The sequence below is a fragment of the Macaca mulatta genome, chromosome 13 (assembly GCF_049350105.2).
Source record: "Macaca mulatta isolate MMU2019108-1 chromosome 13, T2T-MMU8v2.0, whole genome shotgun sequence".
NCBI classification, from domain to species: Eukaryota; Metazoa; Chordata; class Mammalia; order Primates; family Cercopithecidae; genus Macaca; species Macaca mulatta.
In genome coordinates, this window is record NC_133418.1 from 81,515,737 (window position 1) to 81,534,786 (window position 19,050).

The window sequence follows — 19,050 nt, forward strand, 5'->3', positions numbered from 1 at the left end:
AACTCACTAGCCAGAACACTTGTGCCAATTTGAATGCCATCCCCTAATCCTGTGTTGGAAGTAGAGAAGGGCAGGGAAAGAACTGTTCTGGAACATCTACCATGGCCAGGCACTGAGGTGGGCATTTTAAGTTTACTGTGCCACATTGAACACTCACAGTGACTCACAGTAAGGCTGTCTTAGTCCATTTTCTGTTGCTATAACAATACCACAGACTAAATAATTTATTAAGAAGTCTATTCAGCTCATGGTTCTGGAGCCAGGGAAGTCCAAGAGCATGGCTCTGGCATCTGGTGAGGGTCATCCCATGGTTGAAGGGTGAAGGCAGAAGAGAGCACGCAAGACAGAGAGGAAATCAGGCCAAACTTGTCCTTATAGCAAACGCAGTCTCCAAATGACTAGCCCAATCCCAAGATAACAGCATGAATTCATTCATGAGGACAGCACCCTCATGACCCAACCACCTCTTAAAGGCTCTACCTAGTAACAGTGTTGGAATAGCGTTACATTAGAACATGAATTTTAGCAGGGGCAGTCAGACCATAGCAGACATGAGAATATAGTTCCCATTTTACAGGTCTGGAATCTGATTCAGGTCACAGAGATTCTAAGTGGGAAAGCCAGGACTCAAATGTAGGTCTGTCCCTACTGTCTCTACTACTCACAGTGTATTATTAGTACACCAAAGATGTTTCGGCCTTTTCATGGACAAAGACACTCAAGAGTCAAGGCCCTTCAGTGCTGTTCTTAAAAACAAAGTCTTTCTTCTTCCTTTTGTATACAGATCCCCAAATCTGAGCCCACTTACTATTTCTACTATGTGGTTCAAAGAGCTGCTCCATATATTGAATGAAGAAAAAAATCCATTTATTGGGGAAAAATGTCATCTCCAGTGTTTGTTAATCTTGCCATTTGTCTGTTGTTCAGCTCGTTATTTCAAGTCCACAGATACAGTTTTTAATATGTGAGTGTAATTTTCCTTCTCCAAAATACTAAATCTGATTTTCATGACTGATTTTTTTTTCCCCAAATTTCTACACTTAAGAGTGTAGAATAATAGAATACCATCTCCCCACCCCTTCTGTCCCATCTTCAACTAACTAGGATAGGATCTTGGTGTTTGTTTTCATTTTATTTTATTTGAAGCCAGAGCATGGAGTTTTTATCTATTTTGTCTACACATAGCCTTGGCCTCCATCATGTGGTCGAGGATTTCATTTTCTCACATTAGTTGCTTATTTTCTTGCCATCAATGATTGTACATCGTTTCTTACCATTTGCCATAGCTGCTTAAGCCCCATCCTATACCATAGAAAATACCCATGTTCTCCTTCCTGACACCCAGACCTAAGGGAGAGAAAATCTCAATTTATATTCTGTTCTTTACCTTTCTAGGCAAAATCCATGTTTGGTGACCAGAGCTGTATATATTGATATTCTCTTCCTGTTGACTTGCTGCCTCAACAAATCTGTAAAGGACAACCAGCCAGGTATGATTCATAGTTATACTATATTTTGGAATGGTTACACATCTTTGAAATGTAGATGGGGTTTTGAGTGGCTTTGCCACACACTGCTCCACCTTCTACTTTTGTAAGACTAACCACACATCAAAATTAAACAGTGTTATATAGTTCCCTCATGGAAGTTTCTTGGGAAAACTTGTTCTTGTTTATTTGGAAGTTTGCCGTTTATTTTCTAGTTGGTCATTCAGGGAAGAGTGAACTCTACTCAGATACTCTCTGTGCTTCTCTAACCCTGGCTTTTTTCTATTTTACGTATTTTCTTTGAAATGTCATTATTTTGAATAGCTGCGAGTTCATTCTGTTCCATTCTGTGGAGATAACTGAGCTGGGCTCATTTGATGCTGGGTATTTGAGACTCTCTTCTCAAATCGACCCCTACACCAATGCACTTATGAGTTGCTGCCTTAGGGTCTGACTTTCCACATGTTTCTTGGTCATGTATGTTTCTGGGGATGGACCCCAGATCCACATACAGTTGTTCTATTTTAATCATGATTTGCAAAGTGGTTTTTCTTTTTTAAGGGAAAACGGCAACTCTAAATAAAATTTTTTTGATGTGTTTATATAAGAGGCTGCAGGAAGTGCTGTACATGAATTCCAGGCCACGGACTGAAACTGATTTTCATCAACACAAACTGGAATGCAGGGTAATGAGCCTGCAACTGGTTAAAATCAGCCTTTTCTAATTGATTAGGCCTGTCTAAAGGAGGCTACAATTACAAAGTCAGATTCTGAGTGCAAGCAGACCAGACCTTTCCTCTGTTACATTTAGTCTGTCAATGATTTGTTGTCTTCAGTAAATACATTCAGGCTGTCAATGTCCAGCTCTGTTCATATGGAACCCTGTTCCCAAATTCAAACCAATTTAAAATGCTTTGCAGGAGGGAGGTGGGGGAGGTGGGAGCATGCAAAACCGTCTCATCCGGATCAATGTATATTAGCCCACAAAACCCCTGTGGCCATGCAGAGGTAATAAGAACATGCTAGACTCTCATCAACTCCACATCCCTGGATAGGGGTAGCTGTTGTATCCTCTTTGTAGTGTAAAATCATATGGCTTTATAGCTATAAAGGAATCCCAGTTTATGCCTCTTATGCCAGCATAATTATTAATAGTGCCCCCTTTTACTCTTGAAAGTGGTCAGGTTTGCATAATAAATTACTGGTCGCCCTGGCTGTAAGGGACCCCAGAGTTGCATCTACTTTAGCTAACCCTTGATTTAACTGGAGTCCAAAGTTTGTAAAGAGACTATGAATTCAATGTTACCAAGTAAATTGCTTTAGATTTCCACCATTTCTGTTTTTCAGTTCCAAATTCCATATAGCTTTATAATACCTCCTTGCCATGTATCTAAAGGGCTTTGGCCATAACAGATTTATTCATTGCTTACAAATCTACTCACTGGGATTCTGACAGTTTATGGTTGACTGTAATCATTAGTTTATTTGAACTGAGTTTTTCTTGGCTCATTTAGTGTCATTATTCTTTGCCTAGAATGGTTAATCCTTATATGTTGTAAAATACCTTCTTTCTTCCCCAACTACCCATCCTTTACTGATGAGCTGAGTTCCTTGAAGATGACTTTAACTTTTTTGAACCATCCATTTCTCCAAGCTGTTAACATTATTTAGAGTTTATACCCTAATTAAACAGATCACAGCTTGTTTTCACAAGCTGTGTTTAATAACAGTATTTCACTTGCATCTGTATATTACTCTTAAAGATGTTACTCTGCAGAGTAAGATGTAAGGACAGGATGTTTTTATTCTAGTATGACAACCATAGCTCTAAATATTTTATCCTGCACTATCCAGTACTACAGCCACTAGCCACATGTGGATCTTGAGCACTGAAGATGTGGTTGGTCCAAAATGAGATGTTGTGTTAGTATAAAATACATACTAGATTTCAAAGACTTAGTGTGAGTTAAAAATAAAATTTCTCAATAATTTTGTATTATGTATGTGTTGGAATGATAATGCTTTTGACATATTGGATTAAATTTAAAATGTACTATCAAAATTAATTTTACCTGTTTCTTTTACTTTTTAAAATGCGGCAACTAAGGTCAGATGTGGTGCTCAAGCCTATAATTCCAGCACTTTGGGAGGTTGAGGCAGGAGGATTGCTTGAGGCCACAAGTTTGAGACTAGCCTGGCAGCATAGTGAGGCCTCATCTTGAAAAAAAAAAAATTTTAATTAGCCACATGTGGTAGCATTCATCTGTAGGCCTAGGTACTTGGGAGGTTGAGGCTGGAGGATCACTTCAACCCAGGAGTTCAAGGCTGCAGTGAACTATGATCATGCCATTGCATTCCAGCCTAGGCGACAGAGCGATACCCTGTCTCAAAAAAAAAAAAAAAAAAGAAGAAGAAGAAGAAGGAAAAATAAAATTTGGCAACTAGAATGGGAAAAATAACAAAGAAAAAATAAAACTGTCATTGAAATATATGTATTTAACTTTGTCAAATGGCGAGATAGGAAGAATTGTAAATGACATCATAAGAACTCAAAAGGTACATTAAGTAACATTATTAATGATGGAAAGTGTGGCCATTTACATTTTAAATTACGTATATATATGACTCATTTTTATCAGACAGCACAAATTATATTCAGTCCTCAGGGAATTGCCCTCATAAAATCACTGTATATGTGTGTATTTATGTATATGTATGAATGTGCATGTTCATATAATACATCCACAAACAGTGGGAGCGTATTTTCTTTCTTTGAGGATGGAATGGATTTTTGGAAATAACCAAATACCAAATAAAATGGCAATTGAGATGGAAAGCACCGTTTGGGATAAAAATAAACTGTGTTTAATATAGTGAAATGTATTCTTGTGTGTTTTATAAATTGTTCCCCAAAACAGGTTGAGCAATAGATAAATATATCACCAAATAAGTCGATCACTTATTTGGATGTGTAGATTTCAGTATGCTTTCAAAATAATGTGATGATATTATAGTTTTAGCATATAAGCTCCTTGAAAGAATGGACCATGTCTTAGATTATTTGTCGTCTAAGCACATAGTAGGCCCTCATTAAATGAATTTATTAACTGTTTGATTGAAATTCAGTTTTCCTCAGTTTTTAAAATAGTAACAGGTGTTATGAAAATATAGATTTTATTTAAACTCATGTATCAAATAGATGTGAATTCATTTTCTGAATTCAAGCAAGATGTTTATGTGTGTATGTAAATATATATCTGCCTCCATTATTAGCTCACAAAGCCCACAGTAGGAAGTATACCACATAGACTGAAGCCAAACCTCTGGGTTTGAATCCTAGATCTGCCATTTACTAAGTTTGTGACCTTAGGCAAGTTATTTAGCTGCTTTAAGACACATTGTTTCCATTGTAAAAGGGGACAGTAAGATCTATATCTTAGAGTGGTTGTCAGCTTATACATGTAAAGCTCTATGTGAAGAATGTGCTTTGCATGGCACAGAATAAATGCTCAGTAAATATTAACTTATTAATATGATCGTCTTTTTTTTTTTTTTTTTAAGATGGAGTTTTACTCCTGTTGCCCAGGCTGGAGTGCAACGGCACAATCTCGGCCCACCACAACCTCCGCCTCCTGGGTTCAAGCAATTCTCCTGTCTCAGCCTCCCAAGTAGCTGGGATTACAGGCATGCACCACCACGCCCAGCTAATTTTGTATTTTTAGTGGAGATGGGGTTTCTCCTTGTTGGTCAGGCTGGCCTCGAACTCCCAACCTCAGGTGATCCACCCGCCTCGGCCTCCCAAAGTGCTGGGATTACAGGTGTGAGCCACCACGCCCGGCCTATTGTCATTATTATTCACTGGAAGCTATGCATCTAATCCAGTCTCCTGTAGCCAGGCAGCATTGTATTCACCTCCTCACCTTCACTGTTCTCATATTTTTAAACATCTTCAGGAAAGAAGAAATGCCTGCTTTCCTAGGAAAGCACTGGGAAATACCTGACTTAGAATGTCAGGAGTCCACTCAATTAGGGTTGCCCCTGTCCCTCTGATCCAGAAAAAGATCATTTTTTTTTCTTTTTTATTTATTTTTTCATTCATCAGACCTGCTAGCCTCAGGGATACATTGCACACTTATATCTGGAGATAGAGATGAATATGCCTTGGGCTTATAAGTAGGTGCAATGAAGGATTTTTCAGATGCTATATTAAAGGAAGTATGTATGGGACACATTTGAGGCACTAAAGAAAGTTACATCATTTCTACTTGAGAGGACAGGAAAGACTTCCTTGAAGAGGAGATGGTTGAACAGAGTTTTGACAGTGGGTAGAGATTCACCAGGATGGGCAAGGTGGAGGTGGGTATTACAGAGAGAGGTAGAAGTATGGCCAAAGCTGTAAGGGTACAAATCAGCACAGCCTTCAAAGCACTAGGGACATGGCGACTGGAGGGTTGGGTTCAAGGCCAGGCAGGTGTGACTGGTGAGGCTAGGGAGGCAGAAACTCAGTCATGGAAGGCCTCATTCATAGGCCAAAGTCCAAGGAGCCTGAATTTGACCCCGTAGACAAAGGAGTTCATTGGACAATATAAGACAGACAGTAGGACTGTGTGGTTTTAAAGACAATGTGACATTTCTTTCTCTGTCCTCATCCTTACCAGATTTTTAGGACCCTTATGGAACCAAGTTCCTAGTGTCACTCCAAAATAATGTAACTGGCTGGATGCAATGTCTCGCCTGTAATCCCAGCACTTTGGGAGGCCAAAGCAGGAGGATTGCTTGACGCCAGGAGTTCAAGATAAGCCTGAGCAACATAGCAAGACTCCATCTCTACAGAATTTTTTTTTTAATTAGCTGGACATGGTATTATGTGCCTGTAGAATCCCAGCTACTCAGGATGCTGAGGTAGGAGGAGCCCTTCAACCCAAGAGTTCAAGGCTGCATTGAGCTGTGATCACACCATAGCTCTCCAACCTGGGTGACAAAGCAAGATCCTGTCTCTAAAAAAAAAGAATGTAACTAGAAATTCATTCACTTTGCCTTTGCCCAGCCATTTTGATAATCAGTATTAGAGGTTTGCGAGGTAGGGAGTGGGGAATGGAGGACCAGGACCAGACTAGAATTAAAGGCAGCGCTATGGTAAAAGTAATTATTTTACAATGGTGGGATTACAGGGGAGATTCCTTCTCTTATTTTCTATTTTACTAATTTTATGAAACATAATTCTGTTTCGTTCATATATGTGTATATACATATGTTTAAATTAAGTATATTTAAATGTGAATCTTGAAAGGGATTGATTATTCCAAAGGAAATGTAGTAATAACAATTTCAGGGAAACTTTTTTGGATGGAGGAGCATCTGCTCATCCCCTCTCCAATCCTATTCTGTAAATGACCTTGGAAGGCTTTTCCTACCTCTAACGTATCTGAGAACCACATTGAAGGGCTAGGGGCATAAACAAGGAGAAAAACAGTGAAGGAGAATGGCAGAGAAGATGATTAGAAAAGCTTAAGATAATGGTGTGTTTTGTGTAATTCAAACTTTAATCTTAGTGCTTCCCAATCATTTGAGGTTTCCTCAGCCATTAACTAGGTTTTAAAATTTCAAATCTGGGGGTTTTGTTTTGAGTTTTAAACCCACAAGGACTTTCTGTCCCCTGTATTCTTTTTCCTCTTCTGAATCCAGCTGTCATCATTAGTATATATCAGTTTCCTGCTGGAATGGAAAGAAAATTATAGTGTCCAGTTGTAGTTGAGGGAACAAGGAAGAAAAAGCCGAACTGCCACAAGGACTCAGAGGGCTGGGTTTCAGGCTGGGCAACGACATGGAGACAAGAGCTTTAATTCTTATTTTAAACCCATCTTAAATTATTTGCTCTCAGGTTGGAAAGTTTCCATTGAAATTTCTGTTTACAGAAATACCATCTAAGACTTGACTAAATATTTACCCCTTTTACTCTGAGATGGACTTTCTGTTTCTCTTATGCCCACACCCCTTGAAATTGTGTCTGTCACAACTGTTGAATTGAACATTTTCTTTTACCAAGTATTTAAATAAATACCTACCTGCACTTTCAGACTTTCATTTTAATCTCTCTTGGTGGGTTTATGAGTGGGTGTTTCCTTTCCTAGTCTCCATTTTATAAATTTTATGCAACTTGGTTCTTTTATAATTACGTGTATGTATAATATATTGAAATATGACTCGTGAGGATTAATTAATCCTAAAAGAAATGACATTAGCAATCATAGATAGAAATGTTTTAGGTTGATAAGGATTTGTCCATCCATACACTTCATGTAAGTGACCTCAGAAGGTAGTTTTCCTACCCCTGAAATGTGGATAGAATGCCCATTATACTCTCATTTTTAGGAAACATTGTTTTTAATCTCATCCTCCTTGTAGGGGGTTATAATAATAATGGCCAACATTTATTGAGCATCTGTCTCTATGCCAACCACTGCCAAGCATTTTATGTGCATTAATGAAGAAAGTACTAATGTTCCTTCATCATAGACACACAGAAACTGGGGCATAGCAAGATGTGCCCAGTGTTCCATGTGTGCTAAGGTGGCGGATCCTGAGCTCTCCAGCTGCCTGCACTGTGGCCCCGCAGCACAACCAGGGCCACAGTCAGGAAACACTAGTCACTCACTTAGGGAAGGGAGTCTGAGAACCCTCTTTGTGGACTCAGCTTCCCAGGCTTCTGTCCCTGCTGCAGAACCCTGAGGCCTCAGAGAGGGATCCCCTTTTCAGGAGCTTCCACATCACAGGCTTTTATGGGGCCTTTCTTGCTTGTGTTTCTGTTTCCCATCCTGAGGGTGTGTGGAATGATACGAGAGCCTACCCAGGACTGGAGCGTGGTATTAGAAAGAGCACGCTTGACTGCTCCCGGGCAGCCACCTGCCCTTTTTCCCTTGGAAAGTGGACCTATGGCCACTGCACAAAACACTTCCTAATACCAGGCTGCTGGTGACTACATTTTGTGGTTTGTTAGTTGGAATTTATAGCTCAGATCTCATCATTCTGCCAAGTGCAATAAACTTTTGTTTTAACTGGAATATAACTTTTATTGTTATTATTTTTCTTTTAAATGTCTTAAAAGTGACCAACTTGTGCAAGTGGAGTCAGAAACCCTAAATAGTCTAAATGCCAAGTCAGTGTGCTCTGTAGATCAGTGTACGATTAGAAGACAGGCTCTCATTTATTACTGCTTGTGTTTCTATAATGGAAGTTAGGTAACATAAGCCCCCCTGCAGGCCAGCTTAGATGTTGATGATGCTTAAATGGTAAAATCTGTGAGAAATGTTCAGCAATGTCCTGTATTTGTACTGCCTAAAACATGAATAATACATGTGTGACATGAATAAATAGGTCAGTGATTTTTATGACATATTAATTTCCTTTACCTAAGTTCCTGGGAAATACAGCTGAACAATTACAGAGAATGAAAACAAACTGGCATCTTAAAAACACCTGCTTTGATTATTTGGTCTAATTAGGTTAAATTTAACTATTTCCATTTGAACAAATTGAAAACAATTCTTATCTGTTCCTCGGTCATGCACTTTATCAGTGTTGGATGCAGATGTGTTTAATATGACATAGTTGGCGCTATTCTCTCAGCTCTGGGTGGGAAATAAAAAGGAATTGAGAACATATTTTGAGAGTCTTCTGGGGACTTTGTATTTCTGGGCCTATAGCTATGAAATTTTAAGGAGAAAAAAAAAAAGGCTTTGTTGTCAATAAATTAGTTGGTTTTCTCCAAAACACTGGAACTGTCATCTGACCTGCTGCTTGTGCCAAAATTATCTTTCCCAGGGAACAGTGAGCTTCTAAAATAAACAGATGATTCCTAACTGTCTTTCAGAAGTCAGAATAATATAGGTTGTGTTATTAGATTGCTAGGTTAACGTGGTATTTACTCTGTTAATTCCAAACCTCATGCTGGGTACAGAGACCCACAATTCTTTAGAAATTTAGTTTAGAGATCATAGCAATTTAAGTGACTTACCCAAGATTACACAGCTGGTTAGTGAAAAGGTTGAGCTTTCCTGACTCCCTATTCCCTGTCCATTTCTGTGACCAAAGTTAAAGCCCTCATATAATGTGAGAGTTGTATCTGTGGCAGAACCGTGTCATGAAACCTTCTACCCACATTTTCATCCCAAGAGTGAAATACTGTTCTAGTCAACAACTAGGGTCTCAGAACATCTGTGATTTCTTATTTTTTATTTCATTTTTGTTTGTTTTTTTGCAGCTTTGTCACCCAAGGTTGGAGCGCAGTGGCACAGTCATGGCTTACTGCCGCCTCAACCTCGTGGGCCCAAGCGATCCTCCTGCCTCAGCCTTCTGAGTAGCTAGGACCACAAGGCACATGCCACCATGCCCACCTAGTGGTTTTTTTGTTTTTGTTTTTGATTTTTGATTTTGTAGAGAGAGATCTCCCTTTGTTGCCTAGGCTGGCCTCAAACTCCTGGGCTTAAGCACCCCTCCCGCCTTGGCCTCCCAAAATGCTGGGATTACAGGCATGAGCCACCATGTCCAGCCACATCTGTGTTTTCAGTATTCTCTGTTCCTGCCTTTCCCAACTCTAGCCGCTCATCACAGATAATCTGAAAGTAGTTGCCCGTGTCAGTTAAATTTTTATGCAAGTAGTTTTTGAAAGCTTACTTAAGATATTTCATGTAAACGGAATCATACCTTTGTGGCCTTTCATGTGTAGATTCTTTCACTTAACATGTTTTCAAGGTTCATCCATGTTGTTCATTGTATTCTTTTTTATGGCTGAATAATATTCCAGTATAAGATACCACATTTTGTTTATCCATTCATCAGTTTGATGACATTTGGGTTGTTTTCACTTTGGAGTTGTTATGAATAATGCTGCTATGAGTGTTCATGGGCAAGTTTTTGCTGGGACCTGTGTTTTCAATTCTCTTGGGTATTTACCTAGAAGTGGAATGTCTGGGCCATATGCCAACTCTAAGTTTAACTTTTTGAAGAATTGCTAAATTGTTTCCAAAGAGTCTGCAACCATCTTACATTTTTACCAGCAGTGTATGAAGTTTCCAGTTTCTCCATATCCTTACCAACTCTTATTGTCCATCTGTTTTATTAATAGCCATCCTAGTGCTGGGATCTCTTTGTGCTTTTGATTTGCATTTCCCTGATGACTAATGAGCTTGAGCATCTTTTCTAATGCTAGTTGGCCATTTGTATATCTTCAAAGAAAGGTCTCTTCAGATCCTTTGCGCATTTTTAAGTGAGTTATTTATCTTTTTTTTTTTTTTAAACAGAATTTCGCTCTTGTTGCCCAGGCTGGAGTGCAATGGCATGATCTCGGCTCACTACAACCTCTGCCTCCCGGGTTCAAGCGATTCTCCTGCCTCAACCTCCCAAGTAGCTGGGTTACAGGCATGCATCACCACGCCCGGCTAATTTTGTATTTTTAGTAGAGACAGGGTTTCACCACGTTGACCAGGCTGGTCTCGAACTCCTTACCTCAGGTGATCTGCCCGCCTCAGCCTCTCAAAGTGCTGGGATTACAGGCATGAGCCACCACGCCCGGCCGAGTTATTTGTCTTTTTATTCTCAAGTTGTAAGGGTTCTTTTTATGTTCAAGATATTAATCCCTTATAAGATACACAGTTTGCAAATATTTTCTCCCTTCCTGTGGATTTTTACTTTCTTGATAATGTCCTTTGATGGACAAAAGTTTTTAGTTTTGAAGTCCATTGTATCTATTTTTTCTTTTGTTGCTTGTGCGTTTGATTTCATGTCTAAAATCAAAGTCACAAAGATTTACACCCATGTTTTCCTCTAGAAGTTTTATAGTTTTAGTTCATAAGTTTATGATCCATATTGACTTAATCTTTATATCTGGTATGAGGTACAGATTCAACCTCATTCCTTTGGCATATGTGACTATCCATTTGTCCTAGCACTGTATTTCAAAAAGACTATCCTTTCTCCATTGAATTGTCTTGACACCCTTGTCAAAAAGTCAGTTGACCGTAAATTAGGGGTTTGTTTCTGGATTCTTAATTATATTCCATTGATCTATATATCTGTCCTTATGCCAGGAGCACACTGTCTTGATTACCATTACTTCATAGTAACTTGAAATCAGGATGTGTGAGTCCTCTTTCTTCATTTTTCAACACTGCTTTGCCTATTCTGAGTTCCTTGCATTTTCATATGAATTTTAGGATCAGCTTATTTTGAAAAAAAAAAAAAAAAAGGGAAGGAGGGAGGGAGGAAAGAAAAAGCCAGCTAGAATCTTTTTTTTTTTTTTTTTTTTTTTTGAGAGGGAGTCTGGCTCTGTCGCCCAGGCTGGAGTGCAGTGGCCGGATCTCAGCTCACTGCAAGCTCCGCCTCCCGGGTTCACGCCATTCTCCTGCCTCAGCCTCCCGAGTAGCTGGGACTACCCACCTCGCCCGGCTAGTTTTTTTTTGTATTTTTTAGTAGAGATGGGGTTTCACCGTGTTAGCCAGGATGGTCTTGATCTCCTGACCTCGTGATCCACCCGTCTCAGCCTCCCAAAGTGCTGGGATTACAGGCTTGAGCCACCGCGCCCGGCCTAGAATCTTGATAGGGATTAAATCTGTAGATGAATTTGAAGAGTACTGCCATCATAACAATATGATGTCTTTAAATCCACGAACACTGAATGTCTTTCCATTTATTTAGGTCTCTTTAATTTATTTCAGTGGGTGTTTTATAGTTTTCATGGCACATATATGTCATGCACATCTTTCATTAAATAATTTGTTCCTATTTTGATGCTGTTAGAATTATTTTCCTAATTTCATTTTTGGATTGTTCATTGTTACTGTATAGAAGTACAATTGATAATTTGTATGTTGATCTTTTATCCTGCAACATTACTGAACTCACTTATTAGCTCTAATAGGCTCTATTGTGGACTCCTTTGAATTTGTGGCTGTGAATCTGTGACTTGCCTTTTCATTTTCTTAACAGTGTCTTTTGAAGAGCAGACATTTTTAATTTTGATAAGGTCAACTTTATCCATTTTTTTGTGTGTTTTATACTTTTTATGCCCTAGTTAAGAAGTCCTTGCCTATTCCAAGGTCACAAAGATGTTCCCTCCTTTTTCTTCTAAAGTTTTGTAGTTCTGCATTTAACATTTAGATCTGTAATCTATCTCAAGTTAATTTTCATGTGTATCATGAGATATGGTTGGCATTCTTTTTTTATTTTTTTCTTATGGATATCCAGTTTTTCAGCATCATTTTTTGTTTATTTGTTCGTTTCTAGAGACAGGATCTTGCACTGTCTCCCATGCTGGAGTGCGGTGGCACGATCATGGTTCAGTGCAGCCTCAAACTTCTGGGCTTAGGAAATCCTCCAACCCCAACCTCCCGAGTAAGTGGGACTACGGGCACATGCCACCATGCCCTAATTTTTAAATTTCTTGTAAAGACAGGGTCTTGCTGTGTTGCCCAGGTTGGTTTTGAACTCCAGGGTTCAAGCACTCCTCCTACCTTGGCCTCCCAAAGTTTGGGATTACAGACGTGAGCCACCGTGCCCAGCCCCCAACACCATTATTGCTTTAAATATTTCCTCCATCTTTTCTCGTTTTTCCTTTCTTTCTGTGATTCCATTCAAATGTAAATTAAGTCACTTAAAGTTGTCCCATACATCGCTGATGCTCATTCTTTTTTTTTAATCTGTTTTACTTTTGATAGCTTCAACTTTTGTGACTCTAAATTCACAACCTTTTTCTTTTGCAATGTATAACCTGCTACTATTTTCTTTTAAGAAAAATGATGTAGGGTCTCACTATGTTGCCCAAATGGTCTTGAACTCCTAGGCTTAAGCAGTCCTCCTCCCTTGGCCTCCCAAAGTGCTAGAATTACAGATGTGAGCCACCATCCCCAGCCTCTACTGCTATTTTCATCTAGTGAATTTTTTTTAATTTTAGATATTGTATTGTTCATCTCTAGAAGTTTCATTTGTGTCCTTTTTATATCTTCTATATCTCCCTTTATCATGTTCAGTCTTCCTCTAGATTCTTGACCATATGTAGCAGGCGTACATAACTGTTTTCATGTTCTTATTTCTAATTTCATTATTGCTGTCATTTTAGGATATTTTTAAATTAATTTTTTCCTGGTTATGGATTATACTTTCCCACTTCTTTGCACGCTTAAAATTTTTTATTAGATACCAGACAATGTTAATTTTATGTCGTTGGGTGTTGGATTTTTGTTTTATTCTTTAAAGTGTTGGACTTTGTTTTAGCACACAGTTGAGTTACTTAGGATTGGTTGGATTACAGATCTCCAGAGCTCTCTCACTATACAGATTTGTTATCTCCGGTATTGTACCCCACAAATTCCAGCTGCCTGAGTCTTCCCAAACTCTGATCTCTCATCTTTTCAACTGAGCAAGACCTCTGGGCTCTGAGTTCTCCTCTCTGTACTGGGGCTTAGAAATTCCCTCTTGGCAGTAAGCTTAGGCAATTGTAAAGCTTGCCTTATTGTTGTCTTCTTGTTGAGTCTTGCATTGCTCATATCCAATGATTAAAAACAATAATTTCATACATTTTGTTCAGTTTTCTAATTGTTTATAGTAGAAGGACAATTCCTGTAATGGTTAATCTTTCATAGGCAGAAGCAAAAATCACTTCTATCACCTTGTCTTGAAGCCTTTTGGTTCTTCAACTGTAAAGTGAGCATCATACACTCAGAGGATTGGGGAAAATGTCATAAAAATTGTGAAAAGTCACATTACAAGAAAAAGCCAACATTGGGAGAACAGCAGCTTATCAAGAGATAAAACTGATAGCAAGAACAAAGAAATGAATGGCCATCATATCCCGGGTGGAAGCAGCTGGATCCTGACTCCCAGGTTCATTTCCATTGATTACCTGGCAGAATTAACCTGAGTCCTCTCTCCATATTGGGGCTGGACTTCACATTAAAATAGGAACACTCCTAGTACAACCAGATTTTGTTGGATTTTGCTAGCAGCTGTATACTACACCTTGCAACATCACTGATGATTTGGTCTACAATTCACTGGTGCCAGGAACCTCTTCAGTCTTAGATTCTACAGACCCTCAACCCCAGGGGCATTCCCAGAACTAAATTGTAGCACCAGCAAGGGACTGAGATGGGTGATCCTAGTGTCTCTTATTACAGGTGAGGCAACAGAAGTAAGCCCATTATGTAAAGGAATCTTCCCAGTTAGCAATTGACTCCCAAGTTGGTTTTGCAGTATCCCATGGACTAAGTGTGGAAGAGAAGCCCCAGGTCCTTTGTGAGTTAGAGTTTAAATTAAACAGGGTCATGGTGGACGAATTTCTGATTCCCAATCCTGTTCTTAGGACCAATTCACCGAAAGAACCAGAAGGAGGCTGGGCGCAATGCCTCACACCTGTAGTACCAACACTTTGGGAGGCCAAGGCAGGTGAATTGCTTGAGCCCAGGAGTTCAAGACCAGCCTGGGCAACATGGCAAAACCTCATCTCTACAGAAAATACAAAAAATTAGCCAGGCATGGGGGCTTGTGCCTGTAGTCCCAGTTCCCTGGGACTGAGGCTGAGTTGGGAGAATCACCTCCCAGGCTCATTTCCATTACTTCCTGAGCCCGGGAAGGCTGCAGTGAGCTGCAGTCATACCACTGCACTCCAGCCTGGTAACAAGAGTAAGACCCTGTCTCAAAAAGAGAAAGATTGAGAGAGAGAGACAGAGAGAGAGAGAAGGGAAGGAGGGACGGGAAAGGAAAGGAAAGGGAAAAGGAGAAAGGAGAAAGAAAAGAGGAAAGGAAACCAGAAGTAGTGTATGCTTTGAATTAACTATGTTTGTGTCTTTGAGTTGTCATGTGTTTGTCCACAGTAGTTCTGGACTTCCTCTCTGTGTTGGGCAAAGGCTGAGATGGGATGGTAGGTGGAGGCAATAGTAAAAGCTGTGGGTCCCACCCAGGGCCTGGTGAGCTCATCTTTAGCCTACCCAGATCCTTTGAGCTCTTCTGGCTCTGCTGTCTCCCAAGCCAGAGAGGATGTGTTTTGATTTTGTGGGCTACCAGGATAGTCTTCAGAGTATCGTCGGAAGCACATCCTCCTTCCTCAGCAGCCGATTGGGAATCCTACACTTGAAAAATACATGCCTTTGAGAATATGCCGGGACAAGGGAAAGTAGGGATGTTTTCCAAGGAGTGTGTGTGATGGGGGCCGCACCTGTGTAAGCAGAGATGATGGGGTTCAGAGAACCAGAAACAAACCTGGGCAAGAAATAAACAACCAGTACTAGTTCAGGGTGAGACAAAGTTAGTTTCCAAATCCCTCCACCAGGTCATTCAACATGTTTGTAACTGGAAGAGCCCCTGAGGTCAGGATTACAGTTTACTGGGCGGGTCAAGGATTAAATGGAAAAATGGAATTTCCCTTTGATAAGGAGAAGCCAAGATTTATTAAGTCATTTTATTTTGTTGTTGTTGTTCCTATGGTTTCCTTTTCTCTAAAAATATAATTTTTTTAACTGAGAAATTGCATAACAGGACATCGACATTAAGAGTGTACAAATTATCATGTGTGATTATTTTTAGAACCAGTTTATCCACCATTTCAGATAAAAACTTTCGTTGTATCTGATTACAGAGCTCTGACCAATGCTACAATTCTTTGAAATAGAAAAAGCAGGCTGTCTCCCTATGCATTGAAAGTGAAGTCTGGGCCAGGCACAGTGGCTAATGCCTGTAATCCCAGCACTTTGGGAGGCTGAGGTGGGCGGATCACTTGAGGTCAGGAGTTCGAGACCAGCCTGGCCAACATGGCGAAACCCTGTCTCTACTAAAAATACAATAATTAGCCCGGCTTGATGGCTGGCGCCTGTAATCCCGACTACTCGGGAGGCTGAGGCAGGAGACTCACTTGAACCCGAAAGGCAGAGGTTGCAGTGAGCCAAGATTGTGCCACTGCACTCCAGCCTGAGCAACAGAGTGAGACTCCATCTCAAAAAAAAAAAAAAAAAATGAAGCCTGCTCTGTATTTTTTCATCTGCTATTTTTTAAAGGAGGTTGGAGATACTGGGAGAGAAAGGAGAAGACAGAGAAAACTTTAGAACAATTATGTCTGCAAAGGAGAAATTCACTCGTTTGTTCATTCATTCATTCCTTTGAGGCAGAGGGAGCAACATGTGCAAGTTCAGACAGAATGAGGAATCTTCTTCTGAGACTTAGTGGCAGGTGACCTTCCATGGTGGCACAACCAGTATCACTGCCATTTGCACAGTATCCTTATAAGTGACACTTTGTAGTAGTGAAACCATTTTTTTGTTGTTGGGTTGGTCTTTTCAGTCCTGAGGAGGATCTTTCTGCCTTCACGGATACTGACTGCTGCTTCTAAATAGAACAAGTTGTGTCTGATTACTGGGACTTTGCCTCTCCCATAGCCGTCTTTGCTGGGACCAAGAAAATGTTGTCATTCTGGGCCTTACATTTTTTCTTTCTTGCCGTTTTTATTTTGGCACAAGACAATCAGAAAGCCAGGAACTGTATAATATGCAGGAGCTCTTTGGTTGAATACTAGATGAAGGGGTTGACTTATGATGAAGGGCCATGGTGTACAAAAACAAATACCATTAAACACTTGAATTACACACATTCAATGCATAGCAAGATGTTTGCACTATGGAAAGCATGGATGATCTCAGATGGTCTGAGGTGGAGGCCCTGAAAGTGCAGTCCCTGGCCGGGCGCGGTGGCTCAAGCCTGTAATCCCAGCACTTTGGGAGGCCGAGACGGGCGGATCACGAGGTCAGGAGATCGAGACCATCCTGGCTAACACGGTGAAACCCCGTCTCTATTAAAAAAAATACAAAAAATTAGCCGGGCGTGGTGGCGGGCGCCTGTAGTCCCAGCTACTCCGGAGGCTGAGCCAGGAGAGTGGCGTGAACCTGGGAGGCGGAGATTGCAGTGAGCTGAGATCGCGCCACTGCACTCCAGCCTGGGCGACAGAACAAGACTCCGTCTCAAAAAAAAAAAAAAAGAAAGTGCAGTCCCTGCACCAGCAGCATCAGCATTATCTGGAAATTTAATTAGGAAATGTAACTTTTGGGTGACCCTGCCCCAGACTTACTGAATTAGAAACTCGGGGTGAGCAGCTAAAGTTTGAGAACCGCTGGTCTGAGGTAACAGTACAGCAACCCTACATGGGACATTGATCACTGATTGGAATGCCAGGGGAAACTGCCCTCTCTAATTATTATTCCTCCCCCACCCCTGGCCACACCTAAAGTTAAATTCACCTAAATTAAATGCTGTTATGGTGTAACTTCACTGTATCCATAATTATGTGGTAATATTATTTACTTTTTTTTTTCAGAATGCCCTTGCTAAAGCTATTTAGATTAACGTGCACCTTTGAAAAATTATATTGATTTTTTTTAAATTTAACAAACCTATATGAATAGCTCAGAAGAGCAAAGGTGAATGGCCCACAGGCCTTCCCTTTGGGGTTATGCTTCTCCTCTTGGGAGGAGACAGACTGCCCTAAATAATAGAACAGAACATGCTAAGTATGATGCCATCCCTGCTCAAGGTCTGTGCTACTGTTAAATCCTCTTTCAGCAGCCTGTTGAATTAGCACTCTCCCTTGGTTAGTTAGGGAGTGGCAGTTTTGATATCTAAAGTTAACTTTCACAGTGACTGTTAGGTTGCAGACATTACACTGGAATCTCCAACCTAACAAAGAACCAAAAACTACTAAGATAACACATGTGATATTACCAAAGGAATTGTGTGAGTGGGCCACCATACTCCTTCATGCAAGACATTCCTTAGTGCCACGAAGGACTCTGCAAAGTTCCTTCAGTTTGTTCCTGAGAACAGAGGTTCCTAATAGTTATGCCATCCAAACAGACTAGCCTCCAGAAGCTTTTATCAACTTCTTCAAAGTTGTAATTCACTAGTGCTGCTTCCTGGTGATTTCACCAGCCCATGGCACAAGGAAACTATAGCAAAATGATACTATAGCAAATTTGTCTTTTTTTTTTTTCCTTAGTTTTTAGTTTTTAGAGATGGGGTCTCACTACGTTACCCAGGCTGAAGTGCAATGGCTATTCACAGGTGTGCTGATAGCACATTGTAGCTTCAAACTCCTGGGCTCAAGCAGTCCTCCTCCCTCAGCCTCCCAGCTAGCTGGAACTACAGGTGCATGCCACGATGCCTGGCTACATCTTTTTCTTAAAAACAAATTTCTTTAAATTATCTTTTATGATGACACTATGGTTTTTTCCCTTTTGGAGCATAAGAGACTTTGTTTCATGAAATGATAATAGTAGGTTTTTAACATCCTTTGCAAAATATAAGCTGGCAGCTTACACCAGTCTGCCACATTGTGACATTTCTTTAGGAATTACTTCTCCAGGGAACCAGGACATGGCACAGTAGGAGGTATTGTCCTTCCATGTGAATCCAGCCATTCAGCCATTCCCTTGAAGGCCAGAAATATACTTGCTCCGAAGAGTGAAAAAAAAAAACGTTAATTCCAAAAATGAAATCAAATTGGATGCAAGAATCAGTCACACATACTTGA

At 40.2% G+C, this 19,050-nt stretch overlaps 1 protein-coding gene across 23 annotated transcripts in view; it reads left to right on the top strand.

Moving 5' to 3' along the window:
* Positions 1-19,050, top strand: part of THADA (THADA armadillo repeat containing) — a 356,821-nt gene that overhangs the window by 268,389 nt on the left and 69,382 nt on the right. For all 23 annotated transcript variants that reach the window (XM_077959640.1, XM_077959647.1, XM_077959639.1 and 20 more), the window contains one exon: positions 1,396-1,490. In XM_077959640.1, the coding sequence (XP_077815766.1) occupies positions 1,396-1,490 (95 nt within the window). The remainder of the gene's footprint in view (positions 1-1,395; positions 1,491-19,050) is intronic.